Source organism: Nothoprocta perdicaria, unplaced genomic scaffold, assembly GCF_003342845.1.
Source record: "Nothoprocta perdicaria isolate Ctin4 unplaced genomic scaffold, notPer1 scaffold_112, whole genome shotgun sequence".
Lineage (NCBI taxonomy): Eukaryota > Metazoa > Chordata > Aves > Tinamiformes > Tinamidae > Nothoprocta > Nothoprocta perdicaria.
In genome coordinates, this window is record NW_020454228.1 from 1234799 (window position 1) to 1258155 (window position 23357).

The window sequence follows — 23357 nt, forward strand, 5'->3', positions numbered from 1 at the left end:
TACAGTACATCATTTATGTACATCAGTACATAAAATGTTCCATCACGTAACACAAACAAGAGCCAACAGACGGAGTTTTAGGGTCTCCAAGCTTCAGAAAGAATGACAAGATGTGAAGAAAGTGAGCAGGGCATCATTTTGGCCTCTTCATAAAAAAATTGAGAGTTATAAAAAATATGAGGCTACTTCTTGTAAATGAGCAGGTTACTCACCAGGCAAAGATCCCTTTAAAAACTAAATGGACTTGTACTGATTTGGCACTCTGCATCATAAGGTTACAACATTTTTGATGCAGCAAGCAGAGCCGCAGAGCCCTCCAGCCAAGTATGACCTTTCTTGGAACTACAAATAAAACAGAATTCTCTATGTATCGGCCAGCACCAAATGGCAGAGAGCACTGCAGTGACGAGGGAGGAATTTCTTCCAGCCAGGAGAAACTATGTGTGTGTGTGTGTGTGTGTGTGTGTGTGTGTGTGTGTGTGTGTGTGTGTGTGTGTGTGTAGGGGGGTGAAACACTGATGTTTTGTAATCATAACCTAATGTTGCATCGGTGAATCACGAATCTGTGCTAAGCCTGGCACGATGAGCTTCAGAGTGTCAATGTTAAAAGACTAACCCTCTTGACCTGGCCTGGAAATTAAGGAGGGACAGTGCAGACGTGGGTTTCACCTGTCTCCATGCCTGAAACACAAGTGCACAAGTGACACATTCTGCTTACAAAGATGAAGCTGTTTTGTTCCATTATGCAGGACGACTTTAGGGGAATCTCAAGATATGGGAAAGAAAATGTGGGACAAGTGGTGAAGACTCTCGAAAAGTGGTGAAGACTCTCCTAAAATCCATTTTTGGCTGGGAAACAAACCTACCAACCTGTGCAGCACAAATATCATCTGCCCTTTGGAAAAAAGAAAGGTAATATTTCTCATGGCTAGAAGGTGGAGCGAGATTTCCCTTCACTGCATGAAGGCCACTTAGCACTTTGTGATCACTTCACTTTAAAACAAGGAACTACAGAGTTAAGGGATATTAATTTATTTTAATCAGGTCCCATTTACAGTCTCTACTATACACATGGCTACACTTACAGCAAACTGCAGATAAAAGAATCCTCCATGTCACATTACAAGAGCTTTGTCATTTGTAAATTCTGATCTGCCCATATGAGACTGACAAGAACCAAATTTTGTGCAACACTAGAATTCAGGTCGATGCCCTACACATGAATGTTATGCTGCACAGCAATCATAAGTATTGCTAGCATATAAATCAAATAAAGAGAATCACAAGGATAAACATTATGTATGGCACATAAAATATATATCCCTTACCTAGCCAGTAGCAGGAAATTAATAATTAAAAATTAATCTCTTGTAGACCTGCATTATTAAAGCATGCATTTCCTTTGCTACAGGATTTTGCACAGTCTGACTGAAGGAAAGTTTCAGTAAAGCCACGCACAAGCTTAAATCTTACTGCCATCAATGCTATACAGACATTTCTCTTACCCAAGACTTGTTTGAAAAAGATCCCAGGCAGCCATCAAGTTAGAACTACACTAAAAATGTGGGGTTTTCTGCTTGTCAGAAAGCAGCGGGGCTGCTGCCCTCTTGCCTCTCGGAGGGGCTGACACCTTTGATGAGGTGCCCTGTGAAGGCAGCTCAGGTGCTTCTGTGCAGAAACCCATCATCACCCAAGCCCTGCATGGGCTACCAACCAGGCCACCCAGAAGGAGGCGGCCAGCAGAGCACCGTGCAGGCTCTGAAGGAGCCAGCAACAGTCCAGCCATAAAATAATCTAAGTTTTTCCTATACTCAAATACTCAGATTATCCCAGCTTTCCACTATGCTATTAATACAGAATCCAAAGTGCAATAAAATACTAGCCACCTTTCCCAGAGTGTAACGAGCTTAAGAAGTTTCCACTGCATCTCAGCAGCATCTCCCTTTGTGCTGTGCCATTGTAACTCACCTTGGGCAGCGGGGTTGTGCTATAAACCAGGTCAGTGAAATGACCCAGTTTAAACCCCCAAAGCTTTGAGGGCCCCTGGCAGAAGCATCTGGTGCTGAAGACAACTGCTCAGCACAGCACAGCACAGCTCAACTCGACTCAACTCAAGAGGTGAGATGCTGCCACAGCAGGGAACAACCACAGCTGCTCAGGAGCCTCTTAAAAAACCACCTTAGAGCCAAATGTATCATTTAACTGTGTCTGACAGAGTATCCTGGGTTGGGCAAGTCTCTCAACACAGTGCCCCATGTCTCAGAACACCAGTAACCCCAGAGAAATCTCATTCTTTGCTTAAAGACAAGAGAAGGATTTGACAACCTTTCTCTTTGATTAGGAAACTGTATTAGGAAACAATGCATTTTGAGGGGTCTTCTCTCTAACGAACATCCTAGAATGATCAATATTTTTTAAAAAGTTCTTCTCCTCCAGTTTACAGAAACATCACATTTTGCTCTCTAGCCTCTTTATTTCTAATTCATGAAAAAGGTTGCTTTTGAGGCTGAAGGAAAAATCATGCTGTCTAATAAGATGATTTATTGGAATCTGTCATTAAAAAAAGAAAAAAGAATGCCAGATGTTTATCTCAGGACTTTCTTTTTGGTCATATGGAATAAAACTACATAACATATGCTTTCCCATTTGCAAAGCGCTAAACAGAGTGGGGAAATTTTTTAAAGCATCTTTTTAAATCAACAAACCTACTACTGAACTGAGGTGTTGAGGTATTTTCTGCAAGTTTCCTTTTTAGCAGGCAGATGGCACAGTGGCTGTAATACCCTCTTAATTTACACAACTAGTTATTATTTCTTATAGTAATGTGAGAAAGTGCAGACCTGAAAAGGCCTCTCAAGTCTGGTACTCCACATGAGAATTTGCTTAGAAAAAAAGCCCAACGAACAGATGGAAGCTTGAACGTAGGAAGAAACCTTTAAGCAAAGTCACAATTCTAGCAGGCAGCCAACTGGATTTCACTTTCTGGTGTGTGGCAAAAGAAAAAAGACAGTCTTACTTTGTACGGAACAGTGTTGTACACAGAGAATAGGAAATCATGACCATAAATCTCCATGTTCTTGCCAATGACCAAATTTAGAACTTCAGGGGGAAAAGTATTTCAAGCAACACCAAAAGAGAATTAAGAAATGATACAAACCTTATCTACTGGGAGAAAGTCATTGTCAACTTCTATTGACCTTGGTCGTAGCTTTATAGGTTTGTCCTTGAAGATATCTCCAAAGCCAACACCCTTGACCTTTTTGGGTTGGATTGTTGTGCCTCCATTGGCTCCTTCAGATTTTGTGCTGCAGGAGTCACCTCCGTCGCTCTCAGAGCCTGTGGCATCTTTTAGGCCTGTGAAATGCAGGGAGGAAAGAAAGATTCTTAAGTGTTAAACCCAATAACTGCAAACCGGACTGTGGTTTGAATCCCTCCCACCATCCCCTTGAGGAAAACAAACAACCATATGAACAGGTAAAGAAGATGCTGTCTGTGCCATGCACTCAATCTTTAGTTCTTATGATCATTTTATTTTCTCACACTGGTGTATTAGCCAGAACTTACACCAGCCCACAAAACATGCATGCTCCAGCATCAAAACTGTGTTTATGAAGGTAGCCCTTACCAAGAAGATCCTTCATCCCTAGAAAAAGATTATTCAGAAGAGAAGCCAATAAATGAAAGTGTTAAATTCAGGTGGGGGGCAGCTATTCTATACCACCCCTTAAGGGTAAGAAGCAGTCAGACCAGGCATACTGTACCTTAAATCTGTATGAGTCACATGAAGCCAATTACACAATTAGTATCTAAAGCTACATTACCTAACTGAGAAATATAAAGCTGAAAGCTGTTTAAACAAATTTGCAATCAAATAAGCTGCATAATAAGTTCCCTGCTGAAAATTAAATCTCTCTGCAGCAGACAGCCTCATAAGAAAAGCACCCATGCACTCCATCCTCTAGGAATATAATAAATCAAAACCGACATTCTGATTTGCATTATTTCTTTCAGTGAATAGGAGAATTTATCTGCACTCATCTGAAAATTTCCGCTCTTTGAATAACAGAGGCCCCAAATCCAACACGGAGATTGTTCCAGCTGCTTTGCAGAACGGAGCAGAGTCGGACCCAATACTCACTGGCAGCAAAGGTGAAGTTTCCTCCAATTGAGAATCATTCACATCTTCCTTCTTACATTACAGACTGAGTCTAACTATGATTCCAGAGGGGAAAGAAAAAAACAAAAACCAAAACCCAGCAACTGCCGCTACTGCAGAGCATGCATTAAATCCATCTAATCACAAGGAACCCAGAGCCTGACATCCTGCTCAGAAGCATTCATGGAGCCACAGACATGAACCTTGTGAGTCAAAGAGGAGAAATAAAGAAGCTTTCTTATTTCTTGATCTTTTTGGTATGGAGACCCTCAAATCGACTCCAATGGATTTTCATAGTAACAGACTACCATTATTGAAGAAAGAATCACTCTTGAAATTTGGGCACCCCAAATCAAGCAAATATTATATATAATCCTGTTTCTCTTTTCCCTTGGGTACTCCAGCATGTAATCTCTTTCTGCTGGAAGGAAAGAAATGGAAAATGCGGGTAAAAATAATGAGATCTAATGAATCTGCAAGTTGTGGAACATGTGGGAAGCTTTATAGTAACCTCATAATGCCTCAGCTTCTACAATTCTCTGCCACTTAAAAGCAGCAGAAATAGTATGAAACAGTATCCTGAGCTGCAAGCATCTCGATACAGTTTCCAGCCTAAAATAGAACGGATTCACTAAACTGAACAAGGCAAATGTAAAGAATACTAAGAATATTTCACTGAGGTCAATGAAAACCTCTATGAATAAAAATATAGTATTGGCAATATATTCTTTCATTTCCTCTCCCCTGACTCAAACGATGGTTTTGGTTTTAACAAACAAAAAATCCATGGGATGAGAAACTTCTTAAGGAGAACAGGAAGAAAAAGACAGATTCAAGGTAGAGTTCCATTTATATTTTCTTGATGTTCATAATGTTTCATTAAAAACAAAGGTGGAAAATAATGATTTTCTGAGGTTTGGGACATGTTTTTTGATTTTGTAGTTTTTTTCCTTTTGTCTTTCTCTTTTTTTTCTTTTCTTTTAGTAGGATCATTTCAGGAATCAGGCATATAGCACAGCCATACAAACGGGGGCAATAGCACATCTGAGAAACTGCCCCATCAGGGTAGGAACTCAGGAAGCTGAATTCTCTGGTAAAGAAATATGCAGGACATGACAATGCTCAAGAAGGCAGAATATGCAAGGAGTCCTACTGAGACAGCTTTGTCTGAGGCCTGATAAATTCTGCTATTCTCCACCCAACAATTTTCTGTGATGTAAGTGAACACAACCTTGCTTTAGGGGAGACCTCCTGTCCTACTGGTAGCTCCCTATAAACACGATCATCCAGTAAAATGTGGAATATTCATCAAGGGCTCCTTTAAGCTTCCCTGATGAACCACAGAAACATTCCTCATCCTCAGGCCTACAGGCACAGCTTTACAGTAAGGAAAGTCAGGGTCTCACCTGTTAAAACCACCTTTACTATCAGGGATGTGCGAGACAAGGAACTCAGGATCTGTTTGTCTGGTGAGGGGTTTTAGCAAAAATATTTTAAAAAGCCCACAATACTCTGCTCTGCTCTGAGATTTTCTGTACTCCAAACAGCAAATGAGCAGGGATGAAGAATCAGAGGAGATTCCCATTAAAAGCAGATGAGAAGTGCTGGAAAATGTTCCAGCGCTCCGGCCTCCTGAGTGGCTGCTGAGCCTGCCCATGGAGCAGGGATCACGTTCCTCACCCCGCGAGGGGTCGGCTTAGAGGGCACTGCACAATTTACCTTCCGTAAGTTCCGTAAACTGCACAAGAGTGGAATGAAAATGATTTAAAGCAGTTTTATAAAACAGTACTATGACTCTTCTTAAGCAGGTTGGGGCCTTTATCTTTTCGCTTGAGCCTTCTTGCCGTCCCCAGAAGAGCCTGGGGGAAGGAGGCTCGAGGCTGGTTCCCCTGGTTTGCGACAGCAGTTACAATGGGGGTCTTCACGCCACCAGGGAAGTGAAAGCAGTGCGGGCATGAGCTCAGGAAGGCAAAACCCAGTGACTTCACCTGCTCCCTCCCGCTCTGGAGGGAAGGAAGGTGTCCACCGCAGAGCCACTCCATGGACCCGAGGCATTTGCAGATAGGGGTAGGTCGGGTAAGGCTGAAGGTGTAAATCTCTTCATCACTGCCTTCCTCTCCTGCCAATACCTCGGTGTGTCTTAGGCAGTAACAGAAACGGTGGGAGTTCTGCCAACAGGACTGCTCCAGTCCTGCAAAACGTCAGTCACTAGGTCCTGGATAAGGCCCGGATAAGGCCTCACGGATCTTTATTTACTACTTCTGTCTTCAAAGAGAACTTACAATGGATAATATGTGAGTAAATATTGAGCCTCCACAATTCAACGGCCACAATTCTCTGTACTAATCTCAGTGATTGTCCTCTCTTTGCTAAACAAAAGATCCTTTTCAAGCCAGGATAAGAAAATTATACTCTGGCAAAGGTTCCCCTTTCATCCTTGCCAGGATCTGCTAGAAATACTCTAGAAATGCCCTGTGAAGGAGGGCAGAAGCAGTGTTGACACCTCCCTTGGTAAGTAAGTAAGTTCCACCTCACAGGAGCCATCACCTCACTTCGCAATCCTCTGCAATGAATAGGTAAAGCTATCTTTAAAATAAATTACTAAAGTAGGTTTTCTACATCACTGACTGAGGGAAATGACATACATGGAGCTGGATCTTTCCCAATGGCTGCAAGTAAAATATGGAAGTAATTATGGGAATTATGCAACAGGTCTCGTGTGGACTTCCAGATCTTTGAGGCCTGCACGAAAGGGAGTTCAGCAACCTGAAGGGGCTCCTGTTAGAACCAAACTTTCATTTCTGGGTTATCACTTGTTTTTCATTAGAGAGTCTTCATCTTTTATTGGTATTCCTCAAGGATGAACGATACCCCTTGTATGAGCAGCCTTTCCTCAGGCCTGCAGCAGACTGCCCTGGCATCACCCGCCTGCACTCGAGGGCAACCGAAGGGCTGCTTCATTCTCGTGCTGTTGCACGGCTTTGTCTCAGGAAACAGTCTTGATGAGAAGTCTACCCTGCAAAGGGGTCATGTGGGAGACTAAATGAGGTGCTATTCTGCATTTTGACTAAAAGAAACTACAGCTTTCGTTATCATAGCCCCACTTCTGTGTAAGACACGTAGGGCTCTATGATTTTATTATCTATTTTCTCCCTAACAGATTGCCCCTGTTCTTCTAATTCAGACAGATGAGCAAATCTGAGCTTCAAGTATCTTCTGAAAGGATGAAGTAATATGCTTTTCCTCCACAATTCAGGCCCCATCCAAATCTTTTAAAACATACCTGGAACCCAAGAATGACTCTTCACTCTACAGTCCCACCCTATCTGACTTCTCTTCCACCAAGAGATGGGCAAATGAAGCAATTTAAACCAGTTCTTCTCTCATCCTACCCGCCTCTTTTCCTCTTGGAAAGGTGCAACCCTGCCAAGCATAGCTGCGGCCGGCCTGACTACACTTGCCTCTCTAGCCGTGCCTCGGAAGGGATGGCTAAGGTAACCCCTCCTCCCCACATGGAAAACATCCATCTTCCCACTGCCTAAATCTCCCTCCTTTTCTTCTTCTGCTTTTCAAGGCCTTTTTCACCACATCTGCAACCAGCTTCGTAAGGGAATGGAGCCGGGTGGGCTGGCCCCTCCGCAAGAGCAACACAGCCCAGTGGGATGTCCGGGAACGCAGCAGGAACGGGGTGAGCTGGGCTGTCGGGCTGTGAATTCCAGGTGAGGACTATTCCGCCCGAAGAGCTTGAGGCAGCAGGGAGGCCTGGCTGCGGAGCGGGCACGAGGAGCTGCAGAGCTTCAGCCGGCGCCGTGCTCTGCTCCTCATGGTCGGGACGGCCGGCAGCGAGGCAGGGAAGCGAAGCGCGGGGCTCGCGGCAGCAGCGCAGCAAACTACTGCCTTCAAAAGCATCCTTCTCTCTTCTTCTGTTGTTAGTTACTAAATGCTTCAAACACATCCAGGACCTAGGAACACCCACACTCGCAGACCTCTCTATTTATTTAACAGCACATTTTCTAGAAGCTCGGAGAAGTTAAATGCACTTAGATAGCTAACCAGCCAAGAACATAACATCCACTCTGTGTCTGCTAATGTATCTGCTATCACGCAAGTCCTAGCAGCAGGAAACTTTTCAAGAGCTTTATAATTTCTCAGAAAAGAAGTCTATTTTGGTCTCACTTCACAGACTTTTTTTTTATTTTGCCTAAATTTATTGTTGCCAATTCTTCTGTAGCACCATAAAGCAGACTTAAACCTAAGTTTTAGGTGGCTTTTAGAGCAAGCTGCTTAAACCCAGAGCAATGACACAGCAGTAGCAAGAAGTTAAAATCTCCAGGAGTCAGTTGTTCCTAACTTTTTCCTGTGATACAATATGGAACTAGTGAAATAAGGCTCCCTAATAACATTCATAGCTCCAAGATTTGCTGATGCTTCGTGTTCCTTATAAACACAAGATAATTTAAGATTCATGAAGATTAAATTCCCAACCATGTCTGGGGGGATTTTGCGCTTTTCTTCTTCTGTGGGTATACAGGGTATGTTAATTTTCTCAAGACATCACTGCAAACACACCAAACTCCTCCTATGACGAGTACCGGTCTCCTGAGAGCAACATTCTGAAATGCACCAAAACAGATTAGCTCAAACAGGGATTAAGAAGAGACCACAACAGCAGGCTTAATTCATCAACACACAACATCCCCAGAGCTTTGCTGGCATCAGACCAGGACTCTAAAGCAGAAAGATATTTCGGGATGATAAAGGGCTGTGCAAATTGAAGCAAAAACAAACAGCCAGGGTAAAATTAACTCCATTCAAAGCAGGAAAAGAATTGTTCTAAACAGGTTAAAACATTCAGGGAAAAAATAAAAGGAATCCATTGTGAGCTTTGTGAAGCCTTCTATTTTAAGGTGTTATTTACCCCTGCAGTTTTTGTTCTTTGCTGAGGGCTGCTTGGTGCTCAGGGGGCTCCAGGACTCTGCGAGGCCATGGAGAGCTCGGCTTGGCGGCGGCGCACGCCGGACACGGCGCCAACCCCGGCCTGGCCTGCCCTGGCAGCCAGGGAGAAACGCTGCCCGCTGCGTTTCATGGCATAAAACGCTGCGTACATGGAGCTGTGGGGGATTTTGCCCTTAATGGAAGGGGAGCAGGGCCCTTCCTTCTCTTCCGAGGGGGAGCGACCGAGGGACCATTTGAGTGGCAGAGCTGGTGGAGCTGCGCGTGCTCACGGCAGCGGCAGGTGCGGGCCAAGCGCCTGGCTGCCTTCTCCTTGCAAAGCGGCAGGGAATCCAGAGTCTGGCGGGATGTCACTCCTGCTGGCTCTCGGGAAAGATCCCGCGCTCCGCGACCATTCCCAACAACTTTCTGGGGAGCCTTCAAAATGAACACAAAAGGCTGAACATTTTAAAGAACATTTTCAATAATAGCTAGAACAAAGCTATGCTGAACCTTCAGAAATTCCAGACTGATAAATTCATATATTCAAACGACAAATTCTTAACAAAGCGGCATACCCACAACTGGCCAAGGCAGACTGTCTCATTACTAGTCCACAGTCGCTACTCTCAGTTACATTCCTTGCGGGAACGTAACCTTGACGTCTGAGCGCCCTGTCACTCCCTCTCAGCACGCGCGCCCCGCTCAGCGCGGCGGCCCTTGCCGTGTCCCAAACCGCGCCACGCTGCCAGGCTTCCGCGCGAGGCCCTGCAGGGAGCCGGGAGCAGGAGCCGGGAGCGGGAGCCGGGAGCGGGAGCCGGGAGCAGGGAGCGAGACCCACGGGGAGCCCTCCCGGGGCACAGTGGCGGCGGCGGCGCCCCAGCCCCAGCCGTGCCTGTGCGGCTGTACGGGCGAACACAACCCGTCATCCGCTGGGAAGTTCTGCCACCGCGCTACGCCTCGTGGCTGCCTTCATCTCCCAGTTACCTTTTCCAACGCCCTTATTGCAAACAAGTGCAGGATACATTGCATATTGCACGGGAAAGAGCCCGTAACCGCAAGCAAAAGGATCCTTCCCCTGGTGCTCATAGGAAAATGGTCTTTTGTGAGATCAACAGGAACCCGCTTGCTACGAGGAGCCCGAATCTTTGAGAAGATTTAATGTGTTTCTCCCCGGTCAGCACAATTCTTCCCCACTCCATCCCTTGCCACCTGTACTTTGCTTTTCAAGGCAACAGTTCGTTTACTCTTAATCAGCAAATTGTCCCTCACCCATTTTTAGCGTTGTTCTTACTCAGATATTATTTCTCACTGGAGCAGCTGCATATTTATTTTATGTTCTTCTTAGTAAGCAGGGTAGAAGTTGAAGAGAAAATGAACATCTTACTGTCCTCTCTGCAGAATTGTTAAGATGGGCATTTGGATTTCTTGACAACTTCCCTCACATTCACACACTATTAATTGGAGTTAATAATATCACAAATATATGAATCGCGTTCATTTCCTTGAGTTCTGGTTAGCCATTGTTGATCAAGGATTAAAAAACAAACAAACAAACAAACAAAAAAAATTGCTGGAGCAATAGAAAACACAAATTTAAAGTTACTCACGAAGATTTCTGTTTCAACGATCCTGTCTCATCTTCTTCCATTATATCTAATATCTATTACTGACAGCACTGTCGATCCATATATAAAGAAAGAGAGGCAAATATCTGTCATTTTCAGGCATCACATATGCCCTATTCCTCAGGTGTAGCATTTTAAAGAGAAAAAAAGTGAAGGAAGGAAGAAAAATTAAACCAGTAAAAAAAAAGGTATCCAAGAAGCAATTTCCGCAGAGGAGCAGGAAGGTTGTAGGATGGCAGAAAAGAGGGCAGTGAGCAACAAAATTACATGTGAGTAATTTTTTGTTGTTGTGTGTCCCTCTTCATCCAGCATATGCAGCAGCAGGAATTTACTGACAGCAGGTTAATGAGCAGGAGGCCAAAGGAATTGCAGTTACTGCCGAGTGGAGCCCAGCGTATCTAATGACCAGAAAAGCCATGTCAGCATATGAAGACAATGTTGGCTGTTTATGCAGGAGAAATCTTGCACGTTCCAGTGAAAGGTATCTCTAGAAGCAGCTACATACTCATGGAACAGCATTTAGCAAATTGGGGTCTTGGTAACGCAAGAAAATTCCTTTCAAGTACAGCCATCGTGAAACTGCTTTCAAAATAAAACGATCATTTTAACGCTCCACATATGTTTGAAAGTAAAACTTCTAGGCTTGCTTCAGAAGTTGAGCGATATTTCATGTAATGTGATATAGGTGAAGAAAAAAATAGCACCTTTGGGGCATAATTAATGTAAAGCTATGAACTGACCCTTGAGCTTAACTTACAGGAAAATCAGAAACTTGAAATTGGGAGAGCTCTGGGTTACTTTAAAGAGATGTCCTCAAATGAAAACAATTCTGTGGACTGCCTCCAAATGATTTTCACTAGAGACATAAAGCACAGGCATATTTGCCTAAAAATAAAGACCATAAATAGGATATGAAGTGGAACAAGTTGGCCAGGCCCACAGTAGATGTGCTCTGAAAGAACGTGAGAGTGCAAAAAGTGAGCTGCCAATTGACCTAACAGGAAGAGCAATGAAATCACCTTTCAGTGTGTTAGCTTAGGAGATAGCATCTCGGAGAGCAGCGAGAATGCCAAGCTCTCATTTCATTTAACCTGCCCCCAAGATGATCTTGTTCGGTGCAGTACCCCTTCCTTTCACAGCATTTCAGTTTCAGACCCAATAAGCAGCAAACGGGCCAGAAATGTAGCTGGATATTGGGCCTTCCTCGATGCCAAGATACCTCTGTAGCCTCAAAAAACAAGACCAGACATCTTTGACCAACTTTGCAAACAAAAGTCAGATGGGCAATGTGAGACAGAACCTGAAGCGGGCTGAGTTGTCACCTTGCAGCTAGTCTACCAGGAATATGGTTGTCCCAGCAGAGCGCCGCCCGGCCACGCACTCGTGAATCCAGCCCCGATGGCATTCGTGTGGCATGGCATGACGTGCCCGAACCACAGGCCAGCACTGGGCATCTGGGAGAGCTGAACGCAGAGCTCCAGCACTGCTGGAAAGGGGACCGGATTCTTCCCGACAGGCTCATCCCCTTGAGCAGGAGAGGGGAAGAATGGCTGCTTGACTCCCGGTGGAGCACAGGTACAGGAGCAGTCTCCCCAAAGCTTTAACAAGTAACAGTAGGGCAACAGCCCCAGAAAGATTAAGGTCGGTAAAGGCTCCAAAGGCACGCTTTGCCTCGGATTTGAAGCTAGATCTTGAAGGCAGAAGCCAAGCACCCAGCTGATTTATTTTGTAAATCCTCATTATCTGCATCAAATAGATCAATGCATCCCTAAAAACAGAGGTGATCCAAGGAGATGATGGTCTAAAGCCTCCGCAGGAAGTGTGCACTCTCAGTGCATGCACCAGAAGTGGTACGCAAGCAGACCCGAAGGCTACTATATGATGAGGAGCAGGGAGAAAACACAAAGCCACGTGATCTATCTACCCCAGCCAGACTAAGAGCTTGGCTGAAAGCTGGAAAAAGGACAGGCATCCCTGTGGGCAGGGAAACTGTGGAGTGGTAGCTGAGTAGGAGAGGGAAACACTCCGGAGCTGCAGAACTGCGGATCATGGATCAACAAGGCAGCAGCTTCTGCTTTTGTAAAAACACAAACCAAAAAAAAGCAGTTCACTCACTCGAGCATGAGCCAGTGCAAGTTAGCAGAACGCAGGACTACCATTTCAGCCCCTCATCTGTGACCATTCCTGCCCCAGAAGTCCGCAGAGGCCGGAGAGCAAAGTCCTCCTCCCAGAAGGGAGGCAGAAGGGCAGCACAGCTTGGACGTCCCAAGGAGAAGGCTGCCTGGGAGGAAAGTCGATGCCAAGATGAGCACATCACCCTGCTCAGTGCTGGGCAGGCTTGAACACTTTGTACTTGGCCACCTGGGGTTCGAATGTGACTCAGTAGGATCTTCCTGCTAGATTTCTGGAGGAAGCAGCAGGTGGAAAGACAGATTTCTGTCTTCCTTGCTTCCTCTGCCTGGCATCTGATATCACCATCCTCTCTTCTTCTGCATTAACATGGTAGTACAAGCATGTGAAAAGCAGCATATGTTCCAGGTTTCCAGAATGCAGAAGGCAAAAACCTTAATGTGAAATGGAAGTAGCTTTGTATTTTTTACCTACTCACTTTGCAGAAAAGCATACGAACCAAAATTCTGTGAGTAACTGCTGTCAAAGAGAGAACGCCAAAAGAAGAACATGCAGCAAATAAAAAACAAACACGCACTTTGTTCTTTAGGAAAAAGCAAAGCAGATTTTATGCATTTAGCAATCATAAAACAGAAACTTTATTTTTAAGCGGAAAGACACCAATTCAAAGCACTGTGGTTACCAGCAGTCTTCCCATTTCAGGTGGCAGAAACAACGGGCCCAAACGGCCTTCATTTCCACAGCTGCGACCCGAGCACCGGCTCCAAGTCGCAGTATACAGCGGGCTCGCAGACATACATGACACGGACATTTAACACACACATGCACAGGAAGAACGAGTGCATCCTCGCTGCACCAAGGACAGGCAGTTGAGCAGCAGCAACGTGCCTGGAGCTCACACACAGGTAGATGCACGCGGGGCAGTGAGGAGCACTCGCACAGGTGCAGGGGAGGCAAACAGGGAGTGAGCGCTGCAGCCACCTCCACCAAGGCCGGTGCATTCTGGAGCACACTCACTGTTATAGCGTCTGTAGCTGTCACTCTTGGCCGGTGCCACTCTGTACAGAAATGTCCCTTCAAAAGCAGATTTTCCTGACAGCAGGCAAGAGAAGGAAAGAGGATAAAAAAGAGAAGGGGCAGGGTGGAGGAGGAGGAATCGAATGGCAGCAAAGAGAAAGGAGAGGAAGAGGTTTTAATCTGCACTTTCAGTGACTAACATTTCTTAAGCTTTATGAGCAAAACAACGAGAGCATTAACCGAAGCATCTGATTGCGCGTGAAGTTAAAATATTCTTACTGCATGTAGGTCAGAGAAAAGAATCCCATGATTTTGCTGAAGCTGTTCCTTATTGCGTCCAACAGAATGCTTTGCCTCTCAAACCTGCTCTCCGATTTAATTAAATGCCTCGCACATTCAGGCTCCTCATGAAGCCTGAAAAAGGGTAAAGCCTGGAAAGAATAACGTGGTGCTGCAGTGATGTCCTCCCACTGCTCACACTCCTGGTGTACGTGTCGGGCACGCCAACCAACAGAGCCGACCTCCCAAATGGCTCTGAAATGCTCACATTTCTTCAAATACAAGAAACCTGGGAGCATCTGAAATGCCACATCTTTCCAAGAGGACTTAGGGGAGTTATTTTGGAAATGAGACCTGGTCTTTAGCAATATTTAGCTCAAGAGATGGGATAGCAAATTTTGAATAAACTTTTTTTTTCGGCCAATAACTTAAATCAGATGTTGATTCATCACATATTAACAATAAGGCTCAAAATACTACAACTTTTCTAAAAATGCAAACAAAACCCATTTCCCATCTTAGATCTTTTATATAACATTTTCACCAAAAACATGGATCATGGAAAAAAAAAGTGTAAAATTCAAGTGAATGGAAGGCACATGAGCAGCTTTTTATTATTATTATTTTTTAACTTGAGCAGCACAGACAAGAACAAGCCTATGAAGACGTCAGCTTGCTGTCAACCTCCCCTAGATCCAGTGTGGTCTCCAGTAGGATTTTACAAGGAAATTGCTAGCACGTGTGAATTTTCTCAACATACCCTCACATCCAATTTGGTATCAAAAAGGTAGATTAGGTTTTTCTGAGTATCATTCTGTTGGACTTTCAGAAAACCAAAAGCTATGCTCATTTCTATAATACAAAAAAAGCAGTTTGTTTTATTCTTGTTTTTTAAATTAATAAAAAAATTGCTCTTGACTTGCTTTTACATAAGAAAGCAAAAAAAAAAAAAAGACCACAAATCCATTTTTTTCCACCTTGCTTTAACAAGTCACCTTCAAAAGAACACTATTAAAATATTCAAGCAGTAGTTAAGAAACCACAGAAAGGTACATTAAGCATCCTGACGGTGAAGGCGGCCAGAAAATCTGGGATTGATAAATAAAGTTTAAAGAAATAAAATACAGTATTGACTACATCATCAGCCTGTCTTCTGTCCTAGAACCACAACTTCTTCTTGGCCATTGCTAAAAGGCTCCAAATATATACGAAAAGAGGCCTCGCAATTTTTAAGCAGGCACACAGAAGAGACAGCAAGACATAACAGGTCACCTTTAGGTGGTGGGGCATTGCCACAAACATATCAAAAAGCCTTTGAAATCTTCCTCCTAATACTAAGCTCTGATGTTTCAGACACATTGCATTTGATTACATGGCAAGTTCTTTGCTTCTCAAAAGGCTGTAATGACAAGATGTGGTATTTGAAATACTCTTTAAGATTAATACCCCATATCTGAAAAATCTAGAAAATAAACAAGCTTATAATTCATGTATCCGTTTAACATAGGAATCAAATCATAATGTGTATTTCTTGTTCATGCTGTGCAACATATCTTCAAAAGAAAGCAATGTTTTAATTCAAGGCAGTGCTTTAAAGAACAAGGAACTCACTGCAAGGGTGACTGTAAGGGAACCTGTCCCTGTGCCTCTGAAGACAGAAAATTTGGGAGTCGTCTTACAGCTGGAACAAGCAATTTTAAATTTTTTTTTTTAAATTTTCTTCTTGTGACAACCTCTCTTTCCAATCTGCTCAGCACTCACCATCTGAGGGGAAATGCTGATTCCAAATCCCTTCAATAAGGGGGCAAACAAGTCCCACTACCAGTAAGCAGCCGTATTTGGCACTGTCCGAAAAGACGAGGCATTTGCAAAAAAGTGGCTTTGTTGTGAAGAAACTTTCTATCACAGAGTAAGGAAAGAAACGAGGATAATTCCTTCAAGCCTTTTGCTCTGATCTGCCATAAAATTGCTGCTTTTCCAGATAAAATAATGAAATAAGGACAGGGCCTTTTTCTTCATTGGACCTACATACCTAAATTCCCATCAACTTACACAGGAGAAGCTCCTGTGTAAGTCATAAAAAGGACAGAGAAATACACGTATTTATTAACCTCTCTCTAGAGAGGGCCAGTAAACATAATTTAAATGAAATCTAAATACTACTGTTGTCCTTGCACAGTGTACTCTGTCCAAAGCTCTCACCGTGGTTGGGACAGACCTGTGAGATCCTGGAGTCCATGCTGCTTTCCCAAACCTGGCAGCCATCCTGAGCTGAGGGCTGCTGCTCGGGCTTTCCGTGCCGTACCCGGATCCGATGTGGGTCCCTCTGGGAGCTGTGCAGAGCCCCAGGGTTCTGCCTCAGTGCACAGGTCCAGCCACTCAGAGCTGATTGTTCACCCAGAAAACACCCCAATAATCTAGAATTCCCATCCAAGACCCCCGTGTTACAAGTGTGGTGATAAGAGACCATATGCTCCTTCAAAAACTGTTTCCAGAGGAACATAAAGGAGCTAGTACAGATCCAAGATACTGTCACATCTTGTCATTACAGAGGAAGGTGTTGAGCTAGATGCATCACTGTATACGCTTAGCAGATGCTACCTAGAGCATTTCAATAGGTCTATTGGATTCCTGCACAAATCTTGCAGGACTTGCTGCTTTGTTTTCTATTTTGTTGCATTTTAAGAATAAACACGGATACATTAAATTTATCAAGGCCAGTTACTTTTTTTTAATACAAAATATACAAGCTCACTGAAATTTCAGCAATCTTATTATTGAGATTTTCAAATACAGATAATCACAGTACCTGAGTAAACCCATGAATACCTCATAAACCACCATGCGTAGGGCAGTAATATCTGTAACAACTCCGGGCAGCCATCTAGAAAGAACTGAGTTGATTCATAATTCTGCTAGGGGAATGCAGCTCTTGATGTCATGATGTCAGTTTAAAAAGAAAAAAATAAAACCACTAAAATCCTGCAAGAACCTCAAAACTCACCGAGATCCTTTCTCTTGCTTGGGATGTTTACAGTATTCTCCTGTTTTACAGGATTTCTGCTAAACGAGCTCCTGAATAACATGTGATTTTAGCTAGCTACAAAGCTACAGCACGAGGACAGCCCCCACCTCTCAGTTATGGCTATCTGCAGTTTAGTTAAGGAGGCAAAGCCAAGGTTTACGCTGATCCGAGCCGCACAAGTGACAGGTTTCAGTGAGGGTCAGAGCTCAGGCTTTGAACTAATGCTGCCGGGACGCTGGTGAAGCCACCGCATGTTCTGTGGCTGCTTTCACACTCTCAAGTGGAGATTTTACTAAAAGGCACTTTTAGGATGCTCACTATAAACTCCATTTTACCAGATTACCTGGGGAAGGAGTATCCTTTCATTTGGACAGATGAAATCAAAGACTCCATCCCAAACATTTGCGCTTACCTTTATCATTTACAGAGTACTAGGCACTATGAAGTGCATGGCTGAAACTACATCAACACAACCAGTTCTTCCAAGACTCACTGCATTTATAATGAAAGAAATACTTGATAGGTTACAGAGAGCAGTTTGCCATCTCATTGAGGTGTACATCTTCACTTTATGTCCTTTTGCCCCTTCCATCACACTAAAATTTTTAACTCATTTAAAAACATTTTCATTCTGGATGAAAGCAATGTTCCCCATAAATATCACTGGCAGCACTGACCACATGACTGTGTGACCAAGGCCACTCACTCCATTATAAAAACAATATGAAAAGTTTCATCATCTCAGAAGTCAGACTTTTCAGAACTTCACTTCTGTGGGATGGAATAAAGCTGATAAATTTGCCTTAAGTGGACAAAATGAAGTAAAGGAACTATAATGACTTTCTACATCTCAACGATACAGTGAACTATAAATAAGGCTTTGGGAAGTTTACATGGAAATAGGCTAACAAAACTCTTGGAGTGCCTTTCACTTTTGTCCATTGCAGAGATCTTGGAAGGCTACAGAGCAATGAGCATCTTCACTGCTCAAAACAGTATGCAGGCTGTAAAGAAAGAACTTGGCGGGTAAGTGGGAAATTTCCTGAAATATGTAAATAGAGTGTGTGTTTTTCTTCTTTTTCATTTATTTAAAAATTCCTGGCCATGGACTTAGAAGATAACATCAAGAATATCTGTTTGAAAAACAGGAGAACAGCAAGACCAGTAAGTTGTCCATTCCTTATGCAAGCGTATTTTCAGTTCAGGTTATTCTTCTGAAGGGAAGTTCAAAATAAGACAGCCCATTACTATGCTTAAGTATTGCAAACTTAGTTATCAAACATGCTTTTCACCTGCAGCAGTACTGGCCCCCTGTAAGTGGGAGAACAAAGTCCATGTCCCAGCTCTGGCCTTTTCCCCTTGGGTGCAGGGGCAGTGGGTGGCGGAGGTGATAGTAACATGCTCAGCACCTGGAGGGAAAAAGTGCCGCATGTCCCACACCAATAATTATGAATCTTAAATCTACTGGAGTCATTAAAGAAGGCATGGCACTTTAACCCCTTGTGTAAATAAGCAGATCTCATCTCTGTAGATCTTTGGTTGTTATTTGGTTATATTGCTCAGCTTCCACCTCTACAGACAGAAAAAGAACTCATTTCAAAATACAAAATCAGTAATTGCTCAGTGCCCTCTGTGTTCTCGCTCTGTCACAGCTGGGCAGGTTTTAACACAAAGTATTACAACTCAGACAGCACTGCCAATGTTCACCAAGCAGCAGCATCTGACCCTTTCACAGCATGAACCAAGAACAAGGCATTTGAAAGCATTTCCAAGCAAGAAGTAAGAAGAAATAACCCATTCAGGACGTTAGGGGTGAGCACGGAGACACAAATACAGAGCGTTGACAGGGGTTTGTTCCTTACTTGGCTTTGCTTGCTCTTCCAGTGCGATCCCAACATCTTCGGATTCAGACAGCTCCTTTATGAAGTTGGAAGGGAACATGCCAGTCTTGCCGTTGAGGATGCCTTCCCACCAGCCCTCCTCCACCTGCACGGACCCAGAAACAAAACTCATGTTTTCACATGGACAGCACTTTAGAGATTGCACCAAACACCAAGCTTTTCAACAAAAATGGAAACAATGGCTCTGAGCAGTTACGATCATCTTCTTTATGTGTGTCTGGCACATTATAAGAGCTTAAATTCCCAAAGGGGGCAATGGAGGAGGAGAAATGCCTGCAAAGCGTTATGCAGTGAATCAAAATCAGATATTTGAAATTAAGTCATGTGCCTATTCCTGCTTTCCTCCTCCTAATCAGAAATATTGCATTTTAGAAATTATTTATTTTGCCATTTCATCAATATATAAAATAAGAAATCTACAAAGAATAGAATAGAAAGAATGGTACTAAAGCATATTCTCCCAAAATGGTTACAAGGGGCTATTGAAATAAATAATGGTCCAGAGGAGACATTTCCCAACCCAATCCCAGGAGAAAATATCACCTAAAAATGACTAATTGCCCCCTGTACAATCTATTCAGGATGGAAAGGCAGGGTCATACTGTGAAATGACAGCTCTTAAGAAACAGATGCCTTTAGGTTAGAGGGGCCAGAAAGAATTGACCTATTTTATGTGTCAGCTAGGCGCATCCTTGACAGATAAATACATGTCATCTATCAGACATGGTCCAATCACTAAGAAAAATGACAGCATCAGTCTGTGAAATAAGAACCTCCTAAACTGTTGGACTCATCTCTTTCCTCTGTCTGTCCACCAAACAAAAATTATGAAAACAGGCAAGTTACTTTACAAATTAAGAGTGTTCACACCTACTGTTAAAAAACAACCACCCCCACATCTTAAATGGTCCTAGTTAATTACTATTAAAAATGTATGTTTCATATCACCTGTTAACATCCCAAGCTTTTACAAAATAAGTCTTTATTTAACATCTTCTCATCATATAGCACAAGCAAATAATTCCTCAAAGTACAGAGGAAGAGATTTTTTTCTTTCAGCTGAGCTATATGCTGTCAGGTACAATTTTACTAATAAGCAAATTGCTTTTACCTCAGGAGTGTATTGTGCGTTTTCTCTCCAGCTGCCCTTTCTAGTGCATTCCTTTTTATCTTTTTCCTTGCTTTAATTTTGCCATCTGTTCATGATTTTTTTTTTTCCTTTTAAATGCACCAGTAGTGTCAGGAAGGTCAAGCAGTCAAGCACAACTTTGGGATTAACAGGTATTGCCATGCTGCTACTTCCAAGAGTAGAATACACACAAATCACTCAGTGGCTTTCATTGAAAGCTTCCACACGATATTCTAAAAGGTTCTAGAAAGTGATATTTGTTTTTGTTCTCTCCAGAAACTGTAAACCACTAGGGAAAATTGAAACTGTACAATCCACCACAGTTAGTGGAATCTGCACATTCTAATTCTGTATCTCTATATTTAGACATGACTACATAGAAAATACACAAAATGGTCACAGCTCACTGGACTATAAAATATTTCAATTTTTCTAATGCATTATTCCCAGATGACACTATTGACTGGAGCTAAACGTTACACCATAACTGCATTAGCCGATTGAGCACAAGATTAATCACAACGGAGTTACTCAGTCGAGGTCCCCGCTTTGCAAGATGATGAGATTACTTAGAGAAAATACAGAGACCAGCAACACTCCGTTCCATCTTTTCCCCTCAAGCAATTTTCTCCTGCATACTTCTTCTAGCATAATACTTCAAATTTTTTCTTCTAAGTTAGCGTTAACACTCTTAACACGGCATGTTTCTGTGTGTACCTCCAAGTGTGTATACAGAAATAGACATACACAAAGGTCTATAGATAAATCTGAATTGGATATGAATATACCAAAGCATTTCTTAGCTTATTTGAAGTTTATAGCTGACATATGGATGAATTATTTGAGAATATCAGGCCATATTCCACAAACGTACCAATTAAGAAAAATCTCAAGTTAAAAATAAGGTCTTTCCCCCCAAAATGCAGAATGATGTTAGCAAGACATAAGTTCAGGTCAAACTGGACTTCCCAAGGATTTATTACAAAATCTTCATCAAGAATTACAGTATTTTTAAACATTGCAGCTACATGCTTTTACCAACCTCAAAACACCTCAGCTAGAGATTAATCTATAAAACAAGAGAGACACTAAAATGCCCCAATGATGTTGTTATCCCAAACGGAGGCAATCCATCGCCATGCGGCTTGAAATGTGGCAGTAACTCCTGACCAATAAAGCCTTACAAATGAAAGTGCATTTTTCAGGCAGCAGGCTCTATGGAGGTACAAGCACTCAATAAAACGCGACGCTGCACTAATGCAACAAAGTGCATTCAGGATTTATACACACAGGTCCCAGTTTATGCACAGCACTTGTGCTAACCCAAATGAAGCACCAAGAGGAGGATTTCTTTCACAACTCAGTGTCCCTCCACCAGAAACACTCTGCTATTGGGAGACACCACAGGCACCTAACCTATGAAGGCTGTAAGTCAGAAGAGTTGTGTTTTCAATGTCTTGTATCCACTCCTTCCATTTTTGAAAGCCACAGTGGGTATCCATCCTGCCCAGCCTTTAGGCTGCCAATGCTGCTCTCCCATCACACGAAGACCAGGGATGCTTCACAACCCTCATATACTTACGAAGGTCACACATTCAGCCAGCTGCACCTCCACTGGTGACAAACAAGGGGCTGGGACAGCCCCAATGGTCGATGGCTACACTCAGCCCTTCGGCTGCGACAGGAACCACGATGTGACCAGAGGAGGGCTGCACAGAAACCTCTACAGAAACATGCCCCGCTATGGAGCCCTGCCTTTGCGACTCAACGGGGAAATTCATCTACACAATAATAAAACACCATCTAAATGTTCTTTTAACAGCATTATGATTTTTTTTTTTAATTTTCAATGGAAAAAACCATACTTGGACTGTGTTTTTAACTGGGTTACTTGTTTAATTGAGCTTTGGTTGATGTAAAAATGGTGGGTTGTTTTTAACTACAGTTCTGGTAGTCACAGCAGTCTCTGTGAATTACATTTTAGAAGGGGTGAGGAAAACACGTTGCCACATGATCTCAAAGAAAAGTAACTAAGAAATTTGGAGTCTCAACATTGACTTGCAGCTGTTTTCTTGCAGTAAAACACAACTCTGCGCTTGGGGCACAGGCTGCTCCTTGTCAATATTAAAAATTTTTCTTTCAATGTCATAGTTGTCAAAGTAAATTATTATAGGGCGAGTCCAGCTCAGTCCCCAGCGCCCTTGAAAACGGGCTGAACCACCTCATCTCATTTCCACGAAACATCAGCGCTGCCCAAGCCCGCGTGGTCACACACGGGTGTATGCCAGGTTTCACAACGCCATACCCAGCAAGGCTAAGCAGGAGCAGGCGGGCAGGTCTGGGGCAGCACGGCGAGCCCGCCTCTGCAGCCCACACGCGGCCACGCGGCTCCTCGCGTGCGTCGACACACATCTCCTCACGTGCGCTGCCACACGGCTCTTTGGAGGTGTCGCCACGCGGCTCCTCGTGTGCGTTACCACCCATCTCCTCACGCGTCGCCACGCAGCTCCTCGTGTGCGTTGCCACCTATGTCCTCACACATGTCTCCACGCGGCTCCTCGTGTCTGGTGTGTGTTACCCCCCATCTCCCCACGTGTCGCCATGTGGCTCCTCATGCGCATTACCACCCATCTCCTCACGTGTCGCCACGCGGCTCCTCGTGTCTCGCGTGCGTTACCACCCATTTCCCCACGCGTCGCCACGCGGCTCCTCGTGTGCGTTACCACCCATCTCCTCACGCGTCACCACGCGGCTCCTCGTGTGCGTTACCACCCATCTCCTCACGCGTCTCCACCCGGCTCCTCGTGTGCGTTACCACCCATCTCCTCACGCGTCACCACGCGGCTCCTCATGTGCGTTACCACCCATCTCCTCACGCGTCACCATGCGGCTCCTCATGTGCATTATCATCCATCTCCCCACACGTCGCCACACGGCTCCTCGCGTCCAGGCGGGACGAGGCTGCACGGCCTCCTGCAGGCGGGTACAGGCCGAGCGCTGCCTCGCGGCCACACACCACAACGGTGACGTGTCACCGCCGAGGCGCCCGTAGCAAGACAACTGGTTACAGCATTTTGTACTTCTAACTGTAATTATAGTTATAGCTAACGAGCTAGGAAAATTAATGACAACCGAAAAGCTATCAATCACACACTAAACA

At 43.9% G+C, this 23357-nt stretch overlaps 1 protein-coding gene across 2 annotated transcripts in view; it reads right to left on the bottom strand.

The window, feature by feature from the left end:
• The window catches only part of SH3KBP1 (SH3 domain containing kinase binding protein 1), a 197453-nt gene that overhangs the window by 72204 nt on the left and 101892 nt on the right, over positions 1 to 23357 (bottom strand). The window contains exons 5-7 of one of the 2 annotated variants that reach the window (XM_026052158.1): positions 19030 to 19153; positions 13864 to 13938; positions 3158 to 3354 (exon numbers count right to left, since the gene is read on the bottom strand). In XM_026052158.1, coding sequence (XP_025907943.1) covers positions 3158 to 3354; positions 13864 to 13938; positions 19030 to 19153 — 396 coding nt within the window. The remainder of the gene's footprint in view (positions 1 to 3157; positions 3355 to 13863; positions 13939 to 19029; positions 19154 to 23357) is intronic. The other variant, XM_026052165.1, reaches the window with a different exon arrangement.